The 24,009-nt window shown below is 42.6% G+C and overlaps 1 protein-coding gene across 4 annotated transcripts in view; it reads left to right on the top strand.

The window, feature by feature from the left end:
• The window catches only part of kcnab2b (potassium voltage-gated channel subfamily A regulatory beta subunit 2b), a 102,832-nt gene that overhangs the window by 44,268 nt on the left and 34,555 nt on the right, over window positions 1–24,009 (top strand). For all 4 annotated transcript variants that reach the window (XM_060938224.1, XM_060938222.1, XM_060938221.1 and 1 more), the window contains 2 exons: window positions 22,929–22,972; window positions 23,192–23,229. In XM_060938224.1, coding sequence (XP_060794207.1) covers window positions 22,929–22,972; window positions 23,192–23,229 — 82 coding nt within the window. The remainder of the gene's footprint in view (window positions 1–22,928; window positions 22,973–23,191; window positions 23,230–24,009) is intronic.

Below are 24,009 nucleotides of genomic sequence, written 5' to 3'. Positions count from 1 at the left end.
CTTAAAGTGGCATTATAATATTGGGGATATTTTACCGCTCATGAGTGCAGTGATGTATTCAAGATTATATCATAGATCTGGTTGGTTTAACTTACTAAGGTCAGTTAAGATGCTAAAGTTTTCATACAGATTGTATTGTGTTAGATGTTTAATGAATTATGTTCTGAAGACTGATAACGTTACTATTAGTCACATTCCATTCACACTAAGGAAAAACAACAACAACAACAACAAAACTTATGTTAACTTGATCTTTAAGCATCCTGAGACTGGTCTTTCAGCATCATTCCAAACTGTAAGTAAAAATTTATGCTGTAAGGCAAGGTATATGAGCTTGCAGACAACAGAAAAATGCCAGTGTCAGGTGGCCTGTACCAAATTGAGCACTTGTGGTCTTAAGGGCCCTTGTTTGTGTATTCACTGATGTAGGATGTCCCATATCTCATTTAGGTCTTCAAAAGCATGTCCATGAACTCACTCTAAGCCCTTTGGTGAAGAATGCAGAGGTCTCTTACATAAAATCCCTTCCACTGACAGTGCTAGACAATTAATAATTGAGCGGAGAATATCAAGGTGGACAAAATAAGAGAAAAAGATCTTAAAGTTAAGATAAATTTACAGTCCTAAAGTGTCTTTTGTTATTAATTTAGCTTATTAAGCAGCATTAGATGTTTACTTAAAGCTAGACGGCCTTTCAATTTCATAAAATCTGTTAAATTTACTTCCCTCTGAAATTTGGTCATTGTGATATATGTTTATTTCTGTAATATCTCAAAAAACAAACAAACAAACAAACAAAACAGGCCATTCTGCCGCTGGGAAGTTATTTAATTTGAGAGGATTCCCTAGCAAATAACGTGCATGAAATCGTTCACTTCGCGCAGTCGAGCAGACAGAGGAAGTCCGGTGTGAACATGCACGGGTTTACCTTCTTCTTTTGGGTTTTATGGCAGCTGGCATCCAGTGTTGTGTTACTGCCATCTACAGGTTTATCTTGACTGCGCACTGACAGTTACATCATTCTGTTGCTAAATGAACAGCTGATCACACCGAGGTGCTCGCTGACCACCGATATTTATTAGTTTGGTCCTGTGCTTCCTTTCCTTCGCAGCATAACATCTTTTCTTCTCGCTTTCCATTACTATAGTTGGTCTTTCACGTTTCATTCACACACTCAAGTCCTCCATTTTTCTCTCCTGTTTCAAATTTGTATCCCACAATGCCTTGTGCGAATGGGGAAAGCCCACCACATGACGCATGACGTAGGATCTTGAATTGGGTCACGGTGAAGCAGGAAAAAATAGCAGAGAATTTAGGGCCACGTGGCCCTCAATTCATTAATTGTTCCATTAAAAAAAAACTTATAAAGTTGGAAAACTGTGATTGATTCAGTAGCTTTCGGTCCACTAAACAAAAATAATTGGGTGTCAGGAAAAATTATTTTTATGACCTACACTTGAAAAATCTGAAAGGCAGTCTAGCTTTAATTGATATCTATAACCTACCTACACATGATCCTATTGTATATTGAGCTTATTGGATTAGTTGACTACATGCAATCAGCTGATTCCATTTTAAAGCAGCTTCCTGGATATGCACTGCCCTGACACTAGGCACAATTGGATGGGATAATCATGAGAGTCACAAAATATACTGGCAGTTGCATCCATGATGTGGAGTTGAACCAAGTTTGTGCCAGACAGCTGTTAATGATACTGAACACTCAGCAGTCAGCAAACTCAGAATGAATATAGGCCACATCTGTGCACTAAAATTGTATTGTAAAAAATGGAGAAAATTAAAAAAATAACCAATTATGATATATACAGTATATATTAGTAAATTAAAGCTTTTATTCACCATTATTGGCATTGACATTGTATGTGTACAAACATTCTTAGGCAGTCTAGAGAAGCTGTTTACAAGAATCTAGTTGACTTTCAAGCTACAAATTAATAAAAACATGCCATTAGTTAGTTCAAACTGACAACAGAGTTGTTCAGAGTTATCTCATCACTGAACTCATGAGTGTTAACATTTAGCTCCTGACTGTTGGGCTAAAAATACAGCTAAAGCAGCAATGAACAATAGGAGCATTTTGCTCCTAAATGCTGCACCAAAAGCACAATCAGGATTATAACATTGTATTTTCAAAAGGTATACAGTTTTATGAATACTTGTTTGATTTTATTGACTTGACTATGAACCACTTCTGATCAACATTTAGAACAGACATTAAAGATAACATTTGGACTTGCACCAACTTTGGCTCAGATATAACAATATTGTTAATTAAACTGCAGTTGTTGTAAATTTGTTTTGATCATATCTGTAAAACAGTTATCAAAGTATCAGTTCTAACTAGTCGTGATTGCCCGTGAACCTGATCTCCTCTTCACAGTGCTCTTCACAGGAGCTAAATCGCTCCCCACATCTCCTCAGTGACGTAGACTCGGCCCTAGCGGAAGTCTCCGGCGAAGAGCACTGATTGCGAGGTCCCTTACAATCAAAACTCTCAGGCGAGTCAGGGAGGGGATTCCCTGCCGAAGCTGTGCGCAGTGTGTTAGCGTGAGCATGCAACCTGCGGGAAATTATTAGTGTGTTGGATTAGCACTAATCCCATGTTTTGGAAAATCGAAAATGTTGTCTTGGGCCCCTCTGGGGTGTCACCAATCCATGTGCAAAGTATGGAGTATGTGCGTCCAGCCATATTGATTTGCACAAGTGAACAGACAGAAAGAGAGAGACAGTCTTCCTTTAGTAGTATAGATATTAGACCATTGTGCAAGATGATACTCTATTATATGGAGCAGATGCTGTACTATTCTTGACCTGATACACTCATTGAAGGGATCTTGGAGTAAAAAACTGGTGAAAAACTTCTACACTTAGACAATCAGCTACAGAGCAGCAGTGTTCTGAGGCCCTGGAGCAGCTGTGAACATATATCTGGGGTTCCCTACACTTACCACTTCCCTAGACTGTGCTTTGTCCTACAAGTTTTAGCTGAACATCACAATTGCAGTAAGTGGAATCAAAACTCTTATCCAGTACCAGGAAGAAAATGTATTTACAGAAATCACTGAAAAAGAAAAATTATTTCCCCCTTCAGTCTACAGTTCAAAATTTTCAAAATTCTAAAGTTCCTTGAAAATTTTGTGCATAATTCATGAATAACAACAAAAGACCCCCCTGCTTCAACCTCTCTGCCATGGCTATGGCCATACCCATGATCACACCCAATTCTATGGCTACACACATACTTTCGCCCACATGCATTACCTGAACTCTGTCCTCATTGTCCTTTATCTAACTTCACCTGTATATCTCCATCCTCTGACCTATCTGGAAGCAGCACATCTGGTTTAAGGCAGATTATGTCCTTATAGGACTCAGAAACAAAGGCTCAGATGTGTTTGTAGAGATACCATTGCCTAGCTAGGAGAAGTCCAGGTGAGGGAAGTGTGACTGGACAACCACCTGGATCATTTCTTTGGGTACAAAAATGGTGATAGCATGGTGTTCCATCAGGCCAATCTGGCATGTACAGCTGGAAAAAAAGAGGAGTTCATTGAGCTGCAGGAAACTCATCTCATCTCATTATCTCTAGCCGCTTTATCCTTCTACAGGGTCGCAGGCAAGCTGGAGCCTATCCCAGCTGACTACGGGCGAAAGGCGGGGTACACCCTGGACAAGTCGCCAGGTATTCACAGGGCTGACACATAGACACAGACAACCATTCACACTCACATTCACACCTACGGTCAATTTAGAGTCACCAGTTAACCTAACCTGCATGTCTTTGGACTGTGGGGGAAACCGGAGCACCCAGAGGAAACCCATGCGGACACGGGGAGAACATGCAAAACTCCGCACAGAAAGGCCCTCGCCGGCCACGGGGCTCGAACCCGGACCATCTTGCTGTGAGGCGACAGCGCTAACCACTACACCACCGTGCCGCCCCTGCAGGAAACTAATACAACAAAAGATATTAGGCCTATTTCATTAAATTTAGTCTAGTCTGTAGACATTCAGCATGACAACATATACTTGTCAATTTAAAAATAAAAAGGGCATGAAAAAGAAAGGCCTATCTGTGTCTGTACACATTAATTACATATCAGTTCTTTGTCAGAGTTTTGGAATTTAATATGACTGAAACTTCTTGTCCTGGTTTATGGTTGCTTACGTTTTATGTGCCTTCAATGTTTGTCCAAACAATGCATATAATAATAATAATAATAATAATAGGTGGCACGGTGGTGTAGTGGTTATCACTGTCGCCTCACAGCAAGAAGGTCCTAGGTTCGAGCCCAGCAGCCGATGAGGGCCTTTCTGTGTGGAGTTTGCATGTTCTCCCCGTGTCTGTGTGGGTTTCCTCCGGGTGCTCTGGTTTCCCCCACAGTCCAAAGACATGCAGGTTAGGTTAACTGGTGGCTCTAAATTGACCGTAGATGTGAATGTGAGTGTGAATGGTTGTTTGTCTCTATGTGTTAACCCTGCGATGACCTGGTGACTTGTCCAGGGTGTACCCCGCCTCTCGCCTATAGTCAGCTGGGATAGGCTCCAGCTTGCCTGTGACCCTGTACAGGATAAGTGGCTACAGATAATGGATGGATGGATGGATGGATGGATGGATGGATAATAATAAGTTACATTTATACAGTGCCTTGCTCAAGCTTAAGGACACTTTACATAGGTCAAAGAAAACAACGCATACACACACACAAAAAAAAAGTTGCTAAAGAGTGGTGAGTTTATGCAGTGGTGGAGGAGAAGTGTTCATGAAACAGAAAGGTTTTGAGATGAGATTTGAAAAAAGGAAGGGAAGAACAGTCATGGAGGGGTTAAGGAAGGGAATTCCAGAGCTTGGGGTCTATGGCGCTACAGGACCTGCCACCCAGGTTAGAGAGTATAGTGCGAGGAAGAGCAAGGAGATTATGGCTAGAGGATCTGAGCGAGTGGGAATATAAATATTTACATATAAATGTAATGATGTAATGTAAGGCTTCTGTAAGAAGTTGGAATGTATACCCATACTCATGAAATTAATGCAGTTTCCTATCATGTTTATAATGCCCCTTTCAATAACAACTTCCATAATACACTACAGAAAGATTATAGTAATTGCCCACAAGATATAAAAACACAACTCACCTTTGAAGCTTTCTCTCACTTGACTTGACTGACATCGGCAGCTTAGCACTTTCCATGACAAACTTGAAATTAGTCTTTTTTTGGATCAAAGTCATCCTCAAATTCATCTTTGCTGTTATTGATATCAATTATAATATCCTCTTTCCAGGGTTGCACAAAGAAATCTGCAACTAAGTCACTCAACTTTTAACTATCGCTGCAATTTAAGTTTAAGTGCTTTGCGAGTTCTCCCACCATGGTTCATACAGGAACTATGCTATGCTATATATAATGCTATGCATTATATATAAAGAATGCATTTGATTGCCTGCACTGCTTCTTTGTAAGCGTAGTTCACAAAATTCAGCCAAGTAGAAGCCCTGTTACAGATCATGCATAGCAACAAGGAGATTTTGTTTTATACCATTTTATTGGCTACTCATTGAAATTATGTGAAAACAAACACTGGCTCTAGTGAATGGGAAATCTCCATTGTATTTTGATACAAGACATGAAGGATCATCCTCAGAAATACGCGATCAGTGGTACAAAGTCTGAAAGGTGTTTTTTTTGCTCTTTTTTAAAAATAAATTTCTACCACGATTTGAATATCTCATCTCAATAAAAGCATGTTTTAAATGTCATAAGGTATGAATTTCTGAAGAAAAAAAACAACAACTTGAAACATGAAAGTGTAGACATTCTACTCTGATATTATTCTAAAATCTAAAATTTGACTATTTTAGCCCACACAATGTATTTCCCCATTTATCTCAAAATTGTGACTTGTGACTGGTTTTGTAATGGAGAGTCACATATGCAGATTGAAGACATTGGTAACTAAGGAGTCAAGAAACATCAGAATTATGACACATAGAACTGTGAAATGAAGGGACTAAAAGAATGACATGCAAGAAGCCAACAAACAAATTATGATCTTAGAAAGCAAGAGATGTTCTCATTTTGAAAGCAAACTACAGTGAACAATAGAGGGGTGTATGTACAGAAGATAATAACATCTTCAGGCATGGCTTAGAAAGAGTTTTGGTTTCTTAAGACAATATTAAAGGGTGATACGCTGTACATCATACCTGTACCTTGCTCCAGATCCCAGGATTTATGCTTTTTTTTCATTCATTCTTGTGTATGCCACCCACAAAAGGTTTGGTGGAACTCTTTAATAAAGCCTTAAAAAAAACCCTAGAAAACGTGATTCAGATATTCATGGAAAAATAATAATAGAAAATTAGGATAAATCATTTAAGCTTGGGTGGTGTTCCAGGCCTCGACAGGGTTTTTCCACTTTAAATTGCAATATGGGCAAATTTAAGTAATTAATTTCAGTATTTCTTGGACCTCAGACTAAAACCCCACACACTGGGTTACTTGTCAGTGGAGAATTCCTCCAGGCTCAAGAATGTCCTCCTTATGAGGAAGAACTTGGCAAAATGCTGAAGATGGGAGTGACAGTGGAGTAGAAAGACCCATTATGCTTGTGCTCAAACAGTTCCAGTTCATGTACTTTTGCCCAGTTCTTTCTGAACCACTTTTTTCTTGGCTTTCGGCAACCAATATGGCTAGTGGTTATGCACAACCATGCCAGGGGTTGCTATATGTCTCAATGTGGTGCTCTATAAGCTTGGTACAACTGAGTAGGGGAGAAAACTGAACTTGCAACTTGCCACCTCTGTCCTTTTGTCTCTAAAGTTGAAAGATTTTTTTTTCTACATCCAGTTCACCAAATTGTGGCCTTTTTTTATTTAGGCTTTTTCAAGCACCAGCTCACAGTTCATATTCAGTCCATAGGTGACACCTCTTCACCTATTTAGATTATAAATTTATTTATGGTAATGATTGTCTGTGATATTTGCGGCATGCGTGGGTGTCCTGAAGTTCTTGAGATAGGCTAGTTTATCTGAGATTTCACAGGAGACTTGGTGGCTTGCCAATGAGGCTAGACCAAAAAGGGTGTTAGACAGTTCCTGGAGTGGCATGTTATTGTAGGTACCTGATCCATGCTGATGCCCTACTTCTGTTCGGAGTTTTCATCACCTGAAAATCATTCACTGCTGCTAAGGTTGGCCCCACATGGATAGCCAAAAGATCACCATGAAGTTACTGTTGATGGTATCACATAGACACATCCATGGCTCTGGATGTTCTTCCTTGGATAGTCTTTGGACTGCAATTGCTAAGAACAGTATGCATTCAAGTCTCCATCACTGAACAATTAATAACTTCAGTTTGATAGACTTTAAATTAAAACTATAATGTATTCAGAAATAGCTCTGATTCACAATTAGCACTTTTGACTATATTGTATAGAGTTATAGAAGGGAAATTATTTATAATTGTACTATCTGATCTTGGCCAGATGAGGATGGGTTCCCTTTTGTGACTGGTTCCTCTCAAGGCTTCTTCCTCATGTCATTTCAGGGAGTTTTTCCTGCAATCACGCAGTGGTTCCCACATGAAGGGTACCAATGTGAAGATCACTCATTGTTATCTCGCATTACAACCTTTTAAATGTACTTAAATTCCATAGAGTGCAGGGGGCAATCAGTGGCTGGATGGTTGCTTGGCTTGCGTTTGCAGTTTTGGGTATGTAGGATATGGTGCATAGTTTAGCAGGAGTTTATAGGATATAGTGTGATTTGGAGGATGGTCTGAAATAATGGCACATTTGTACATTTATGTTTTTACTTTCTCTTCCCACAATAAATAGTATGTGAGTGGAGCAGTGTGTGACTCTCATCTCATCTCATCTCATCTCATCTCATCTCATCTCATCTCATCTCATCTCATCTCATCTCATCTCATCTCATTATCTCTAGCCGCTTTATCCTGTTCTACAGGGTCGCAGGCACGCTGGAGCCTATCCCAGCTGACTATGGGCAAAAGGCAGGGTACACCCTGGACAAGTCGCCAGGTCATCACAGGGCTGACACATAGACACAGACAACCATTCACACTCACATTCACACCTACGGTCAATTTAGTCACCAGTTACCGTAACCTAACCACAGTCTTTGGACTGCAGGGGAAACCAGAGCACCCAGAGGAAACCCACGCAGACACGGGGAGAACATGCAAACTCCGCACAGAAAGGCCCTCGTTGGCCATGGGGCTCAAACCCGGACCTTCTTGCTGTGAGGCGACAATGCTAACCACGACACCACTGTGCCGCCAGTGTGTGACACTGATAATCAAAAAATGAGAGCAAACTTTTGTTCTGGTGTTTTGCCATCTGATGAATATGCTGTAAGTGTGAAGCAAGAAAAAAAACATTTGATAGAAACTCCATTTGCACCTCCATCCAACACTCTTTTAATAACTTCACACAGTTGATCATGAGCATAACTTATTTAACTGTACTTCATCTGTACATCCAGATAATGGAATGGACCACATGCAGGCACATAGCTACACTACCAATGTGTTTGAGAGACCAGACCTGTTGTTGAGCTTTCAGGTTAAATATTAGATTTGTTCACTTTCAGAGATCTATTACCTTCCTGGCTGTGCAGTGCTGATTGATTTTGTGTTGAGTGGTCCCAGGTTTAGAACGTGAGTGTGCCAGTATGTTTTCCATCTGAGCTTAGCTGACAGTGTTTAGCTATCTGCAATGCTGATGGGTTTTGTGTGTTTGCATGCTGGGGCTTAAGACATCTACCAGCTTTCAATAAGGCCAGGCTTGAGGAAAAAATTGATTGCCCACTGGTTTCCATTCCATCAGACAGAAAAGCCTTATAGCTTTGGTTGTAGGTAAAATAAATACTCCGTTATAGGATTATTCATTGAATATTCTCAGCCCGTTATGAATAATAATAAGTTGTATGGTTATCAAAAGGCACAAGATTTGGCAGATACCCTTATCCAGAGCAACTTTGCAGTGCTTTGTAGTCTCCATCAAAAGCATGTCATCAATGCGAGGACAATGTTAGGTTCTAAGAATGCTATCAAGGTAAAACCCTCTTAGAGAGAACATCGTACTTGGTGAAGAGGTAGATCTTCAAATTTCATTTAAAATCAGGCAGTAACTCAGCTGTTCAGACAGCCAGGGGAAGTTCATACCACCACCTGTGTGCCAGTACAGAGAAGAGGTTTGCTGCATGCCTTCCTTGTATCTTGAAGTATGGGAACATTGTGCAAAGCAGGGTTTGATAAGTGCTTTCAGATAGGCAGGAGCTGGTCTATGTTTGGCTTTGTCGGCAAGTATTTTAAATATGAGGTGGGTAGCTCTAGGAAGCCAGAAGATGGAACAAAGCAAGGCGTGTTGTGTGAAAACTAGAACTGCATTTGAGATCAGTTGCAAGGGATGGCTGGCATGCAAAAAGAGAGTTGCAGTAAAGTAATTTAAGGATGACAAAGGACTGAAAAGCACCCAAGTGACCATTTTGGTGGAAATGGCCAGATCCTTATAATGTTCTAAAGAAGAGCCCTTTATGAGTTAGGTTAACAAGAAAGATAGTTGTTTGGAAATACTCCCAAAGTTCATTGATGGATGGTGTGATCTGAGCATTCTGCAGGGGATGACAAAATCTTGACACAAGGATGACTCTTCAGTGACATACAGCAGCTCAACCTTGCAGGGATTTAGTTGCCAGTGATGAGCTTTTCTGGCTACTCAGGCTGAGATCTCTGCAAAAACATATATAAAATGCGAGGATATTACCTCACTGAAAGAGCAGCTATAGAGGCAAACTAGAAAAGGACCAAGCACTCACACATGTGGAAGACCAGTGGAGAGTCTGCAGATGTGGCTCCCCCTGATCAACCCTTCAGGTATGAAGTAGACTACCACAATGCTGTGCCACTAATTCCATTGCTTGTAAAGATGGACAGGAGAGTCTTGTGACTCACCATGTCAGAGTTTGTTGAGAAGTCAAGCAGGATGAGGACTGGTGATAGTTTGGTTGCTCTAGCAGTATGAATCTTTGTTTCTGTGGAGGATGACATTTTAGAGCTATACTGGTTAGTATCTTGGTCAGAAGGGAAGTTGAAGGTTAAGAGCAGTTGAAATCTTCAAATAGAGTGAGTGAGGTATCAGTAGAATTGCAGAGACTAAGGAAGATGTCCAGCTTTTCTGTGAAATTTCCTTTGTCCCTGCCAGTTTCTTGTGGAGTATGAGAGAAAGTAGCTGATGTTGCTAAATTCTCTGAAGTGATCCAGGTTCAGATCCAGGTCTCAATCAGTGCCAGAAAGTGGAGAGAATGAAGGGAAACTAAAGCTGAGATGATGTCAACTTTGAATGGCAGTTCCAGCATTTACCTATCAAGAATGTTTAAGACTGAGACACCAATATAGGGTAGATGACATTGCTGGTAGTGCAACCTTAGTACTGTGGAAGATGCCTTTGGGACTGAGGTGATATATAGTCAGGCAGACGTATACACTATAGTGTATATGGAGCTCCAGGGTCTAGTGAATGGTTTACGGTTATTAAGCACAAGTCTTTTAGCACAAATCTAAAGTCTTTTAGCACAACTCTAAGTTCTTTAGCACAAGATCCAAGAACACTTCATCTTTATTATGAATACTTACTGATCATGTTTAAAGATGCTTGATGGATTTTGTAATGAAAGTTGCCGAGATTCCAATCAAAAATGAGCAATTGTATTTCCCCTCTCCGCCATCTTGAAACCGCCATGTTTGATGTAGCCCGTAAACTGATCACCAATCCTTCCTCCAAATTATTTAACACAGCACGTACTGTATGCTGACACAGTACACTGCTACAACCAACTTCCAGGTTTGTTTTATCTTTATTAAAGTGCTAAGCTTAAATTATATAATATTTATTATTTACAATTTGCTAATTTGATAAAGAATGAAAAGTCAAGCAAAATTTACAAGATGACAAGAGTTTAAAGAAAGCTTTTTGTTTATTTATTTTAATTTTTTACAAAAGAAAAAAGGTCGAAAGAAAGGAAAACTATGTACAGCTATTTCAATTATTTTATTCAGCTATTTACATTTAATTTGGCAAACGCGTAATTATTGACAGTCAGTTGAATTTGTGATCTGATCAGAAGTGACTGAAGTTATCTATGAAGGTGCCCACAATTCAAGGTTTGTTATGGCTTAATTACAAATATCCAAAGACACCAAAGAATCTGATTTTCAGTCCACGTTTCAGGGATCAACAACTGATCCTTAACGTGCACAGCAACAGAAATTCCAGCTTCCAGTCCCTTAAGCAATCATAATAAACCCCGTCCTATATCAAGATGAGTTTTTATTATTATTATTATTATTATTATTATTATTATTGTGACCATAATCCAGAGTTGTGCTAAAGAACATAGAATTGTGCTAAGAAACTTTAGAATTTGTGTTAAAAGACTTTGGATTTGTGCTAAAAGTCTATTATGCTAAATAACCGGATACGAATGAGGTCCCAGCCAGTGGAAATCAATGAGTTGTGGCAAGTATAAATTGAAACGCTTGATCTGCACCATAATAAATTATTATGACTGTATTTAAATATACATTGTCATTATTTGGCAGTGAAATTCAGCTGATAATAAATATGTCTGAAAAGATGTGGGGGTTTTTTTGTTTTGTTTTTAACTGCACCCTATGCAAACTATACTTCTGGGTTCTGTGGATTGTCTAAGGACTATGGAAACAATTCTGTGTGTATCAGCTTTGCATGAATTCAGGTATTCAGTCAAATAACATCAGCTCTTTATTATTAGTCAAATTAGTTCCCTTTGTAGGTGCAAAAGATTAGACACTGCTCCCTTGATGCACAAGTGTAGCTCTGCTAGGGTCATGGTGCTCAGAGCACTGGACCATTTAAGTGGTAGGGATAACAGGAAACACCTACATGTAAATGGATTTTAAATCGATGAGGGAAGTAATTACATTGTTCCAAGGTCATAATGTACTTCTTAAAATCATTTGCAGAATAAAAAAGGATGCTTACTAAACTGTATCTGTACAGGACATTTTGTTTTATCCATCAAGGGAAAATGTGTCTTACATTTTTAGCCAGCAAATGGGTTTTTAGGGCTGTTCTTTGCCTCACATCATTTTGCTGTTTTCCTTGGTGAATTTAATTTTAATTTTAATTATTTCACATGAGGATTTGCAGAGACTTAACTCTAGGAATTGCATGTCCATAGTGAGAAGTTACCATTAGAAATTAATGGCCCAATCTCAATCCCCCCCTCCCCCCAACCCTACCACTTGGCCCTACCCCCTATTTTGTATTGTCCAGTGTAGGGTAAAGTGTTGTATTTCCTTTGGGAGTCAAAAGGGAGTGGTCATCTAAATTTTCAAATGGCCATCCAAATGGAATGTTTTCAGATGCAGACTCCAACCAGAGTGTTAGAAGAAATTTCACAGAATGCTTTGCGAACTGAACCAGTGTGACATCAGACATGGCTACAGGCATGGGGAATGAAGCCCATAAATGTAGTATATCTTCACAAATAACCATGCCAAAATTTTAAAAGTGTTTGGAATATCTTATTACTGTATTATATCATTCTAGTTTAAAGGTTCTGATTGCAAAGTTGAATTCTGGGCAAAAATGTTCTATTTCTATTGCTGTTAGAGTTTTGAGATATTTCACTGCTGCACACATGGTGTATCCTGTGTGGAAATGTTTTGCTGAGATAAAATGTGTCCTGCATTTTACAATTCTGGAGATTGCCAAAGAAAGTGAGCAACAATATCACATGAGCGCCACAGGGTGTGTTTGACCTACTTTTAACCAAAACAAGTCAGCGTGGGCAAACATGGTGGACTCCACTCTCCCACCAGCTAAAAGTCAGTGGAAAAGAAAAGGAAAGCCTACCTAGTGAGTGCAACTGCAAGATAGAGCAAGGTTAGATGATGTCATTTTTCTGGACAGATAACTAAATTATTCTAGCAAGCACTTAGCTAGCTTAGCCTTAGAATGCATGCATGCATTCCCATGGGAGTCGATCCCATGGGATCGACTCAACTGGGAACTCCATTGTAGAGAGTATGGAGTAACTAATGTTTTGATCTTACAGAGAAAGAAACAATAACACAAAAGCAGGAACAGAGAAAAGATATATTCATCTTTGTTTCATGGATCTATTTGTGAATATCAACCACAAATTACATACCTATGACTGAAAACTCTCTGAGGCTGATGCAGAGTCACAGTGTTTTCCGTGCGTTGCCATCTTGGTGTGATCCAGTTCCATCCATTATCTGTAAGCGCTTATCCTGTACAGGGTCGCAGGCAAGCTGGAGTCTAGCCCAGCTGACTATGGGCAAGAGGTGGGGTACACCCTGGACAAGTCACCAGATCATCACAGGGCTGACACATAGAGACAAACAACCATTCACACTCACATTCACACCTGCGGTCAATTTAGAGCTACCAATTAGCCTAACCTGCACGTCTTTGGACTGTGGGGGAACTGGAGCACCTGGAGGAAACCCACACAGACATGGGGAGAACATGCAAACTCCACACAGAAAGGCCCCCGCTGGCTGCTGGGCTCAAACCCAGGACCTTCTTGCTGTGAGGCGACAGTGCTAACCACTACACCACCTTGCCACCCATCCTGTTCCATAATTATGCTAATTAGTTCAAGCTCTTCGCATTCGCCTGTTTCCATAGGGCCATACTGTTTACCTCAAGAGGTAGGATATTCGGTCCCAAAACGGAGAAAAGCGACCCTCAGCACATCAAAATGATCACATCTCATCTGCATGATATTGTTCTTGCAGGACATAGGAAAATGCCATGCACAATAAAAAAATTAAAAAATAAAATTCAGATAACTTTGCAGTCAGCACCTTTAATGTCAATGCAAAGGAATATAATTGCACCGTTTTAGCAGGCGTTTCAGAAAAATCGCTATTCATGATTTCAATAGAGCTTAAAACATGATTTTTGAGTGACAGTACATTTATTTATTTATTTATTTATTTATTTGTACAGCCCATGCAACTGGTAGCACCACACCTGGCACTGATATTGTTGAAACCTGTGTCCAGAATGAGAATGGCTTGTCACTGGTGTATTACGTATGTGCCATCGTTTGTTACTGATGACGTAATGCATGGTGTCCAATGTCCTAGTAGTTAATCCTACAATCCTGAACATTTCTCTTGGAACCATAATAAATTTTCATTGCATGTCAGAATTCACTACACTTTTATTATAAGTTTGAGTTTCTTTCTAGATTAATATCACCCAGTATTACGGCTAAAGAAACAGCTTATTCTACAATGTCTACTTGGAGTGATACTCTTCCATAATTCCATAATTCCATTGCTCCACTGCTTCCATTGCTACCTTCCATAATTAAAGGGGACCAAAGATGCCCATGTGCATCGCACCATTCTAGAATTTCAGGCAAGGCCTTCTGGCATCAGCATTACCCACTAGGCAAACACACCACTCTCCTTCATTGTGTAAAGTATATATATGGTACTGAGAGGATAATGGTGCCAGCATTTATAATGAATTTTAATCAAAGAAAAGGAAAAGTTGAAATTTCATATTATGCTAAATGTTCTGCATGGTCTTTCATTATTCCTCTGTGCTAACAAGTTGTTATAACTTGTGCTACCAAGCTTTAGCCCATGAATAAGCAATCTGTCAAAAACTCTGGCTTCACTACTCATAATTGGTAAGATTTTTCATTTCTCGAACAAGATCACAATTAATTCTCAAATGTTTTCACAGTCTAAAATGATTTCCTGAGAGACCCCACTCTCTTAATATGATGACATTTACTTTTTTATTCAATGTGTATATCTTCATCAGGTCCTTGTATGAGAACAATTGGATATAAATTTTTACTTCCTGTTTGAAAGCACTGTTTAGTTATCAACAGTATTTAATATGCACACAAGATCTTATTAGTCTGTGACATTGTTTCTGTTGTTTATTGGAGCCATTGTTTCTGTTGCTTAACAGATCAAGTGTATAACATGAACACCAGGCTCTGTACAGCATTGTGAACAGTCTGTGCCCATTAGTTTGGGTCCATACAACAGCTGGCCTTTTCAACAGCTCTCCCTTCCAGTAACTGTATCTCATCTCACAAGTTAAAAATTTATCACTGTTTTTCTGGGCCCCCATACACAATGATAACTTGATTTAAGTGGATCTTCTATTCACAGCCAGTAAGATATGGCATTGCAGACAGCCTCTTTACTAGACATGAATATCTTGTGAATGTCAAATGGTTCTATTAGGTGTTGAATATTTGGAGTATTTAAATAAGCTGTCTTTACTTGTAGGGTACGTCATTCATCCTTGTAATTCTAGCGACATTTCGCTTCAATGCATTTTGGAAAAAATGGTTTGTGTGTAGGCAGCACGGTGATGTAGTGGTTAGCACTGTTGCTTCACAGCAAGAAGGTTCTGGGTTCGAGCCCAGTGGCTGACAGGGGCCTTTCTGTGTGGCGTTTGTATGTTCTCCCCATGTCTGCATGGGTTTCTTCCGGGTGCTCCGGTTTCCCCCACAGTCCAAAGACATGCAGGTTAGGTTAACTGGTGGCTCTAAATTGACTGTAGGTGTGAATGTGAGTGTGAATGGTTGTTTGTCTCTATGTGTCGGCCCTGCGATGACCTGGCAACTTGTCCAGGGTGTACCCTGCCTGTCGCCCTTAGTCAGCTGGGATAGGCTCCAGCTTGTCTGCAACTCTGCACAGGATAAGTGGTTACGGATAATGGATGGATGGTTTGTGTGCTGGTCAACATTTTCACTTTCCACTTCTGGAAATTCGTGAATTCACAGATATTTCTTCCTTACGTTTCTTCATTTGCCAGACTGCCTTCTTCAGATTAGATTTGGAGACCAAAATGGTAAAGAAAACTTGTGCATGAGGTTTTAAATTGTTGATTTGTTGAAGGGCACACCCATGTTTCATAGACTCACAGATTAAACAAAAAGGGGGGTGCAAACTTGCTTTTGACTGTAAATCTACTGGTATCCGAATTGTGTTTTACAAAATTGGTCAGTGCCAATGTTTGACGCCAAAGAGAGCAAAGAATTTACTGTCAGTCAATATCATCCAGCATGTGCAATCAGTGGGACTGTGAATGTTGCACTTGTGACATTCAAATTTGTAGCAATGAAGAGGTGAGTGTTTATTTCGGCCCCGGTTTGTTTGGGTGTGTCTCAGTCTGGTCACATTCACTACTATTATTTTATCTGTTTTACCTCATCATTTTGTGCAATTTATTATTGATCACATAATTAAAATTGTACATAAATTATATGTCTTAAAAAGCTTTTCATGGGACTAATTGCTTATACCTTTCCCACATCTGTTTTTGTGCCTAGTCTAGAAGGCTCTAAAATGTATTTAGTACATTTTAACAAGACAGCTGCTCAGCCTGTGAAGGTTAATCATAAATGGCCTCTTATCTTCCATGTGTGAAGGTACAGCACACTGAATAAAAGTACTAGTTATAAAAGCGCTGTGTGGCTGTTTCTGTGCCCTTGGCAATGTAGTCACATGGCAATTTGTAAGATACAGCACATAACCTTGGCTCCATACAATTTTGGAGGATGCTGAACAAAAGAGTCAGCAGAAGCACTGATTGGCTGTTCTTGGTTTTTTTAAAAAAAAAAAAAAGAGCTCAGTATCCAGGCTAGTGTTAGGGTTTTGCTGGGATTCGAACCTGGTTCGTTGGTGTGATAATCCAGCAAACCCCCACTAGGCCACCAGGGGGATGACTCAAATGCAGAGGCGTGAGGCGGAAGTAGAAAAAGTATCAAAAGGTTTATTTATACTATATACACTACATACAGGGCAAAACAAAAACAAAGAGTATAATCCAACACTGGGAAGACAAAGGGAAAAATAAAATATCAAAAGTTCAAAGTCCAAAAAGGAAAAGGCAAAAATGCAAAAGCTCAGAAGATCACAAAAATAAAAATATCCAAAGGTCCAAAACAAAAGCCAAAAAAACAGAAAAGCAAAGTGCAAAACAAAGAACACGGTACAGAGGAAACTGGAGATAAACATAACAGCACAAAGACTCCGTGACAAGAGGACTGAACTAAGGGGTATAAATACACAAACTAATTAAGGACACAGGTGAAAATAATCAGGACTAAACAGGCAATTAACACAACACAAAACACAGGAACAGTGGCGGCCTCTAGAGGCCAAAATAAACATGACATGAAAAGGAAATAACAGCGGCCTCTAGAGGCCAAAACAGTCCTAGTCCTAACAGGACCCCCCCCTCTAGGAGCGTCTCCTGACGTTCCCAGGGCGATCCGGATGGGCCGAATGGAAGTCCCAACATAGTTCTTTATCAAGGACATCCCGAGCAGGAACCCAGCAGCGCTCCTCAGGACCATAGCCCTCCCAGTCCACCAGGTATTGCAACCCGCCGCGGACCCGGCGGGAGTCAAGCAGGCGATGCACAGTGAACACAGTCTGCCCCTGGAAGATGCGGGGGGGTGGGGGGTTCCTAGGGGCAGGGGCATACGTAGACGTCAGTACGGGCTGCAACAGGGAAACATGGAAAGTGGGGTTGATCCTCAGAGTCCGGGGCAACTGGAGCCGGTAGGAGACAGGGTTCACCCTGCGCACCACCTTGAAGGGGCCAATGTAGCGAGGAGCAAGCTTGCGGTTCTCCACCCGCAGCGGAAGGTCCTTAGTGGACAGCCAAACCCGCTGCCCAGGGCGGAAAGCGTGTGCAGGTCTTCTATGGCGGTTGGCCTGAGTCTGGTTGGTTCTGGAGGTCTGTATGAGGGTCTTCCTAACCTTGCTCCAGGTCTTGCGACACCGTCTTACATATTGGTTGACCGAGGGCACCCCCGCGTCCTCCTCCTGGTCCGGGAACAGAGGTGGCTGGAACCCGAATTGGCACTGGAATGGCGACAGCTTGGTGGCCGATGACTGCAGGGTGTTGTGGGCGTACTCTGCCCATGGCAGCCAGGTGCTCCACGATGTCGGGTTATCCATAGCCAGGCCTCGCAGGGTGGTTTCCAGGTCCTGGTTGAGCCTCTCCGTCTGACCATTAGACTGTGGGTGAAACCCAGAGGAGAGGCTGGCAGTGGCTCCGATGACCTTGCAGAACCCGTGCCACACTCGGGAGGAGAACTGGGGCCCTCGGTCTGAGACGATGTCCTGTGGGAGACCAAAGACTCGGAAGACATGATTAAACACAAGTTTAGCTGTTTCAAGAGCAGAGGGGAGTTTGCACAGTGATATGAAGCGGCAGGCCTTGGAGAATCTGTCAACTATGACCAAAATGACTGTGTTACCTTGTGACTCAGGGAGACCCGTGATGAAGTCGACTGCCACGTGGGACCAGGGACGCCGGGGAATAGTCAGAGGATGCAGGAGACCCTGGGGACGCTGTCGTGGGTTCTTGGTTCTGGTGCAAACCTCACAGGACAGGACAAATGACCTTACTTCCTGCTCCATGTTAGGCCACCAGAAGCGTCTTTTCAGGAAGTCCAGGGTCCTTCGAGCTCCCGGGTGGGCGGTGAGAGGGGAAGAGTGACCCCACTGGAGAACCTTGGCCCGGGCTTGATGTGGGACGTACAAGAGGCCCGGTGGCCCCGTCCCAGGACCGGGGTCCTGGCGTTGGGCTCGTCGGACAGCCTCCTCAATACCCCAGCGGACAGGGGCCACAATCCGGGACACAGGGATAATAGGCCCAACTTCATTCTCCCTGTTAGTGGCAGAGAACAGCCTGGACAGTGCGTCAGGTTTGGTGTTCTTGGAGCCGGGGCGGTACGAGAGGGTGAAGTCAAACCGACTGAAAAACAGGGCCCACCTAGCCTGTCGAGGGTTAAGTCTCTTGGCTTGCTGGAGGTACTCCAGGTTCTTGTGGTCAGTCCAAACCAGGAATGGATGTTGCGCTCCCTCCAGCCAGTGCCTCCACTCCTCAAGGGCCAGTTTGACCGCTAGCAGTTCTCGATCCCCCACATCGTACCGGGACTCCGCAGGACTCAGGCGGTGGGAGAAGTAAGCGCAGGGGTGCAGCTTTCCTTCCGAACGTTGAGAGAGCACCGCGCCGACACCACTGTCCGAGGCGTCCACCTCCACGATGAATGGTTGGGAGGTGTCCGGGAGGACCAGAATGGGTGCCGTGCAGAAGCGGTCCTTGAGGTCTCTGAACGCCTTTTCCGCCTGAGGAGACCAGACATAAGATCCACCTGTCCCTTTGGTGAGGTCTGACATGGGTGCTGCTACAGAACTGAAGTTCCTGATGAACTTGCGGTAGAAGTTAGCGAATCCTAAGAACCGCTGAACCTCCTTAACGGACTTGGGAGTAGGCCAATCCCGGACGGCCAGGGTCTTGGCAGGGTCCATTTGGAGTTGGCCTGTCCGTACAATAAATCCCAGAAAGGAGACCTCGGGAACATGAAATTCGCATTTCTGGGCCTTGGCGAACAGATTGTTCTGTAGCAGCCTCTGGAGAACCTGGCGGACATGGTGGCGGTGCTCCTGCATGGTCTTGGAGAAGATAAGGATGTCGTCGAGGTAGACAAAAACGTACAGGTTAATCATGTCCCTTAAGACATCGTTGATTAGGGCCTGAAAAACAGCTGGTGCGTTGGTGAGTCCGAAGGGCATCACCTGGTATTCGTAGTGCCCAGACGGGGTGTTAAAGGCAGTCTTCCACTCGTCTCCCTGTCGGATACGGATGAGGTGGTATGCGTTCCGTAGGTCCAACTTGGTGAAGACTGTGGCGCCTTGGAGCAGGTCGAAAGCAGTGGACATCAGCGGAAGGGGATATCGGTTGCGCACAGTGATCTTGTTCAGGCCCCTGTAGTCAATACATGGTCGGAGCCCCCCATCCTTCTTGCCGACAAAGAAGAAGCCGGCACCAGCAGGTGAGGTGGAGGGTCGAATGAACCCAGAGACCAGGGCGTCTTTGAGGTATTCCTCCATGGCCTTGCGTTCTGGCTGAGAGAGGGAAAACAGTCTGCCACGAGGAGGGGTAGTCCCAGGGAGCAAGTCGATGGCACAGTCGTAGGCCCGGTGCGGAGGAAGAACGGCGGCCCTGCTCTTGCTGAATACCTCCTTGAGATCCCAGTACTCTGTGGGAACTTGAGATAACTCGGTGAGATCAGGGGGCTCGGCAGGAGACACAGGAGAGCTAGAGAGCAGACAAGAGGCATGGCATGCAGGGCCCCATTCCACAACCTGGCTTGTTACCCAGTCTATGCGAGGGTTGTGGCGAGTAAGCCAAGGAAGGCCTAGAATAACTGGGAACTCAGGTGAAGGAATCAGGTGCAGGGATATTTCTTCCTTGTGACCTTGAGACTGGAGGAAAACTGGAGAAGTAACTTGGGTGACTCTTCCATCACCTAACGCTTGGCCATCGAGGGCAGACACAGACAGTGGGACTTCAAGAGGTGCAGTCGGAATATTGATGCTTTGGGCGAAGTGAATATCCATAAAGTTCCCAGCCGCCCCTGAGTCTAACAAAGCTTGACAAGAGTGGACAGACTCACCCCAGGAGATGGAGACCGGGATGTAGATTCCTTGGCCAGGGAGTCCGGGAGAGAGGGTAGGCCCCGTCACAACCCTCCCTTGGCTGGACGGGGCGGTCCTTTTCCCAAGAGTTCGGGACATGATGCTCGGAAGTGACCAGGCTTGCCACAGTAGATGCAGCACTTGTCCCTCCTTCTGCGCTCCCTCTCAGATGCAGAGAGACGAGTACGACCCACTTGCATGGGTTCTGGACAGTCACTGAAGGAGGTAGACGGTCTCCAGGTAGAGGTAGGGAGGCTGGGGGGGCTCAAGGCTTGGTGACGTTCTCTCATCCTGTTGTCCAGACGAATAGCATGTGAGATGAGGGTTTCGAGGTCACTTGGGCATCCAATAGAGGCCAGACCGTCCTTGATGGGGTCAGACAGACCATGGTGGAAGGCTGACACCAGAGCAGTCTCGTTCCATCCACTTACTGCTGCGAGCGTCCGGAACGAGATGGCGTAATCTGCGACGCTTCCTCCTTGCCGGATGGACATGAGCTTTCGGGCTGCGTCGGTACTAATGTCCGCCTGATCGAAGACCCGAAGCATCTCTTCAGAAAACAGCTGGAAATCAAGGCACTCAGGTCCCTGTCTTTGCCAGATAGCAGTAGCCCAGGCTCGCGCCTTACCAGCTAATAAGGTGATCACAAAGGCAATCTTGCGGCGATCCGTAGTGTAGGTGGTAGGCTGAAGCTCAAAGGTGAGTTGACACTGGGTAAGGAACTCTCGGCACTCACTGTGCTTGCCGTCGTACCTCTGTGGTGCAGGAAGGCTGGGTTCGCGAGGTGAAGAAGGCAGCATGGCAGGAGGCACAGGAGCAGGAGCGGGAGCTGGATCAGGAGATGCAGGCAGAGATGTCAGCTGTGCCAGGGTTTTCCCGATTTGCTGAAGCAGTTCCTCGTGGCGAGCAAGGGCCTCACGTTGGCTGGTGAGCGTACGTCCATGAGCGTCCATGGTCGCTCCGAAGCGTGTCAAAGCTGCTGTAATTCCCTGAAGGTTGGCCGGGTAGACAGTTGAAGCAGCCTCTGCTGAGTCGGTCATGACGGAGTCTTTCTGTTAGGGTTTTGCTGGGATTCGAACCTGGTTCGTTGGTGTGATAATCCAGCAAACCCCCACTAGGCCACCAGGGGGATGACTCAAATGCAGAGGCGTGAGGCGGAAGTAGAAAAAGTATCAAAAGGTTTATTTATACTATATACACTACATACAGGGCAAAACAAAAAACAAAAACAAAGAGTATAATCCAACACTGGGAAGACAAAGGGAAAAATAAAATATCAAAAGTTCAAAGTCCAAAAAGGAAAAGGCAAAAATGCAAAAGCTCAGAAGATCACAAAAATAAAAATATCCAAAGGTCCAAAACAAAAGCCAAAAAAACAGAAAAGCAAAGTGCAAAACAAAGAACACGGTACAGAGGAAACTGGAGATAAACATAACAGCACAAAGACTCCGTGACAAGAGGACTGAACTAAGGGGTATAAATACACAAACTAATTAAGGACACAGGTGAAAATAATCAGGACTAAACAGGCAATTAACACAACACAAAACACAGGAACAGTGGCGGCCTCTAGAGGCCAAAATAAACATGACATGAAAAGGAAATAACAGCGGCCTCTAGAGGCCAAAACAGTCCTAGTCCTAACAGCTAGATTCAACAAAAAACATGGATTCTATCTATACCAGAATCTGGTATAATCTAGACTTAGAAGCCCTGACCTTATAGACATTATTCAGATGGCAGAGCTCAAATCAGTCCTTCAACTGCCATTGATGAAAGATCACAGATTACAGTATCAAAACTGCACTGGCATTAAATGAATGTTGTTATATAAATGGGATCCACAAGGTGTTAATTTATTTAAGGTAATCTAATGCACAAAACATCACCATTATTGTTTATATTATGTAATATGAAAAACATTAACCATACTGTTAACCATACTTCAGCAACCACTTTATTCTGGTCAGGGTTGCAGTGGATTCACATCCTCTCCCAGGAACACTGAACATGATGAGAGAATACACCCTGGAAGGGGGACCAGTCCAATCCAGGACACCATGCACACACTCATTCACACCTATGGTGAATTTAAAGTAGCAACTTCATCTACATGTTGTTGGAAGGTGGTGGAAAACCACAGAAACTGAAACTAATCCAAACCACACAGACAGTAACCCAACCTCAAGAGCCAACTGAGTATGCTGAAGCTGTGAGGTGGCAACACTCCCAATTTGCCCATTTGCCTTCATGCCTAAATGCCATTTATAACTTGATAGTACTGATATGGAATTTGATATGAAGGATTTGACTGGTGTTCCTTCTGCTTTCAGAAACCTTGGAAAGTCTGGCTTACGGGTGTCATGTCTAGGGCTAGGTGAGTACTGTCAAATGTCCTTTTTTTCTGAAACATATTATTACTGTTTTCTGTCTTTCATCATGGCTTTCCAATATCTGTAGCTGACAATGTTATACAAGTAACACTGAACTGAGTTAAATCCAGTTATTGGGTAATTGAGTAGGAATAAGATGTGTAGAATTGTTACTCTGAAAACAGTTTGTTCCCATGTTCTGATAGTATGTGGGATCTTTGCAGGCACATGGGTAACTTTTGGAGGTCAAATCACAGATGAGGTACTGTGTAATTCTTTAAGATCATCATTCTGTACTATACACTACCGACTGTTAAATTGGCAATTAAAATTTTATTGAAATATGTACAGAGAGAAAGTTATTCCCAGTGGCAGTACACAGAAACTTTTAATTGATTTTCTGGGCTGTGGATTTAGATTATCAGAATGACCTAATATGTGCATTTCATATATTTGGGGTTACTGTACCATTTTTTATCCACTGCTGGCCGAAAGGACCGAAGGGGGATTATGTCGTGGTGATTTCCGTCCGTCCATCCTGAGAAGGTTGCTCATCTTCTGAAATCAACTCCTCTCACAATTTTTGGAGGAATTTCACAAAACTTGGCAGGATTCTTTGTTATATCTCAGTAGTACGCATATTCTAATTTCATTAAATCAGTCACATTTTACCAGAGTTACAGCCCTTGATTAACAAAATTATACTTTGACAGTTTCATGAGAGTGTGTTTTCCTTCTGAAATCAACTCCTCTCATAGTTTTTGGAGGAATTTCACAAAACTTGACAAAAGGCCTTGTTATATGACAGTAATACGCATATTGCGATTTAATTTCGTTTGTGAAAATTTTACCTGAGTTTTGACCCTTGATTAAATAACTTGTACTTTGACAATTTCTTGAGGGTGTACGTTCTTCTGAAATCAACTGCTCTCACAATTTGTGGAGGAATTTCACCAAACTTGACAAAAAGCTTTGTTATATGACAGTTATAGGCATACTGAAATTTCGTTTAATTTAGGCAAATTTTACCAGAGTTATGCCC

Source organism: Neoarius graeffei, chromosome 13, assembly GCF_027579695.1.
Source record: "Neoarius graeffei isolate fNeoGra1 chromosome 13, fNeoGra1.pri, whole genome shotgun sequence".
Lineage (NCBI taxonomy): Eukaryota > Metazoa > Chordata > Actinopteri > Siluriformes > Ariidae > Neoarius > Neoarius graeffei.
This window is presented reverse-complemented; position numbering and strand designations above follow the sequence as displayed.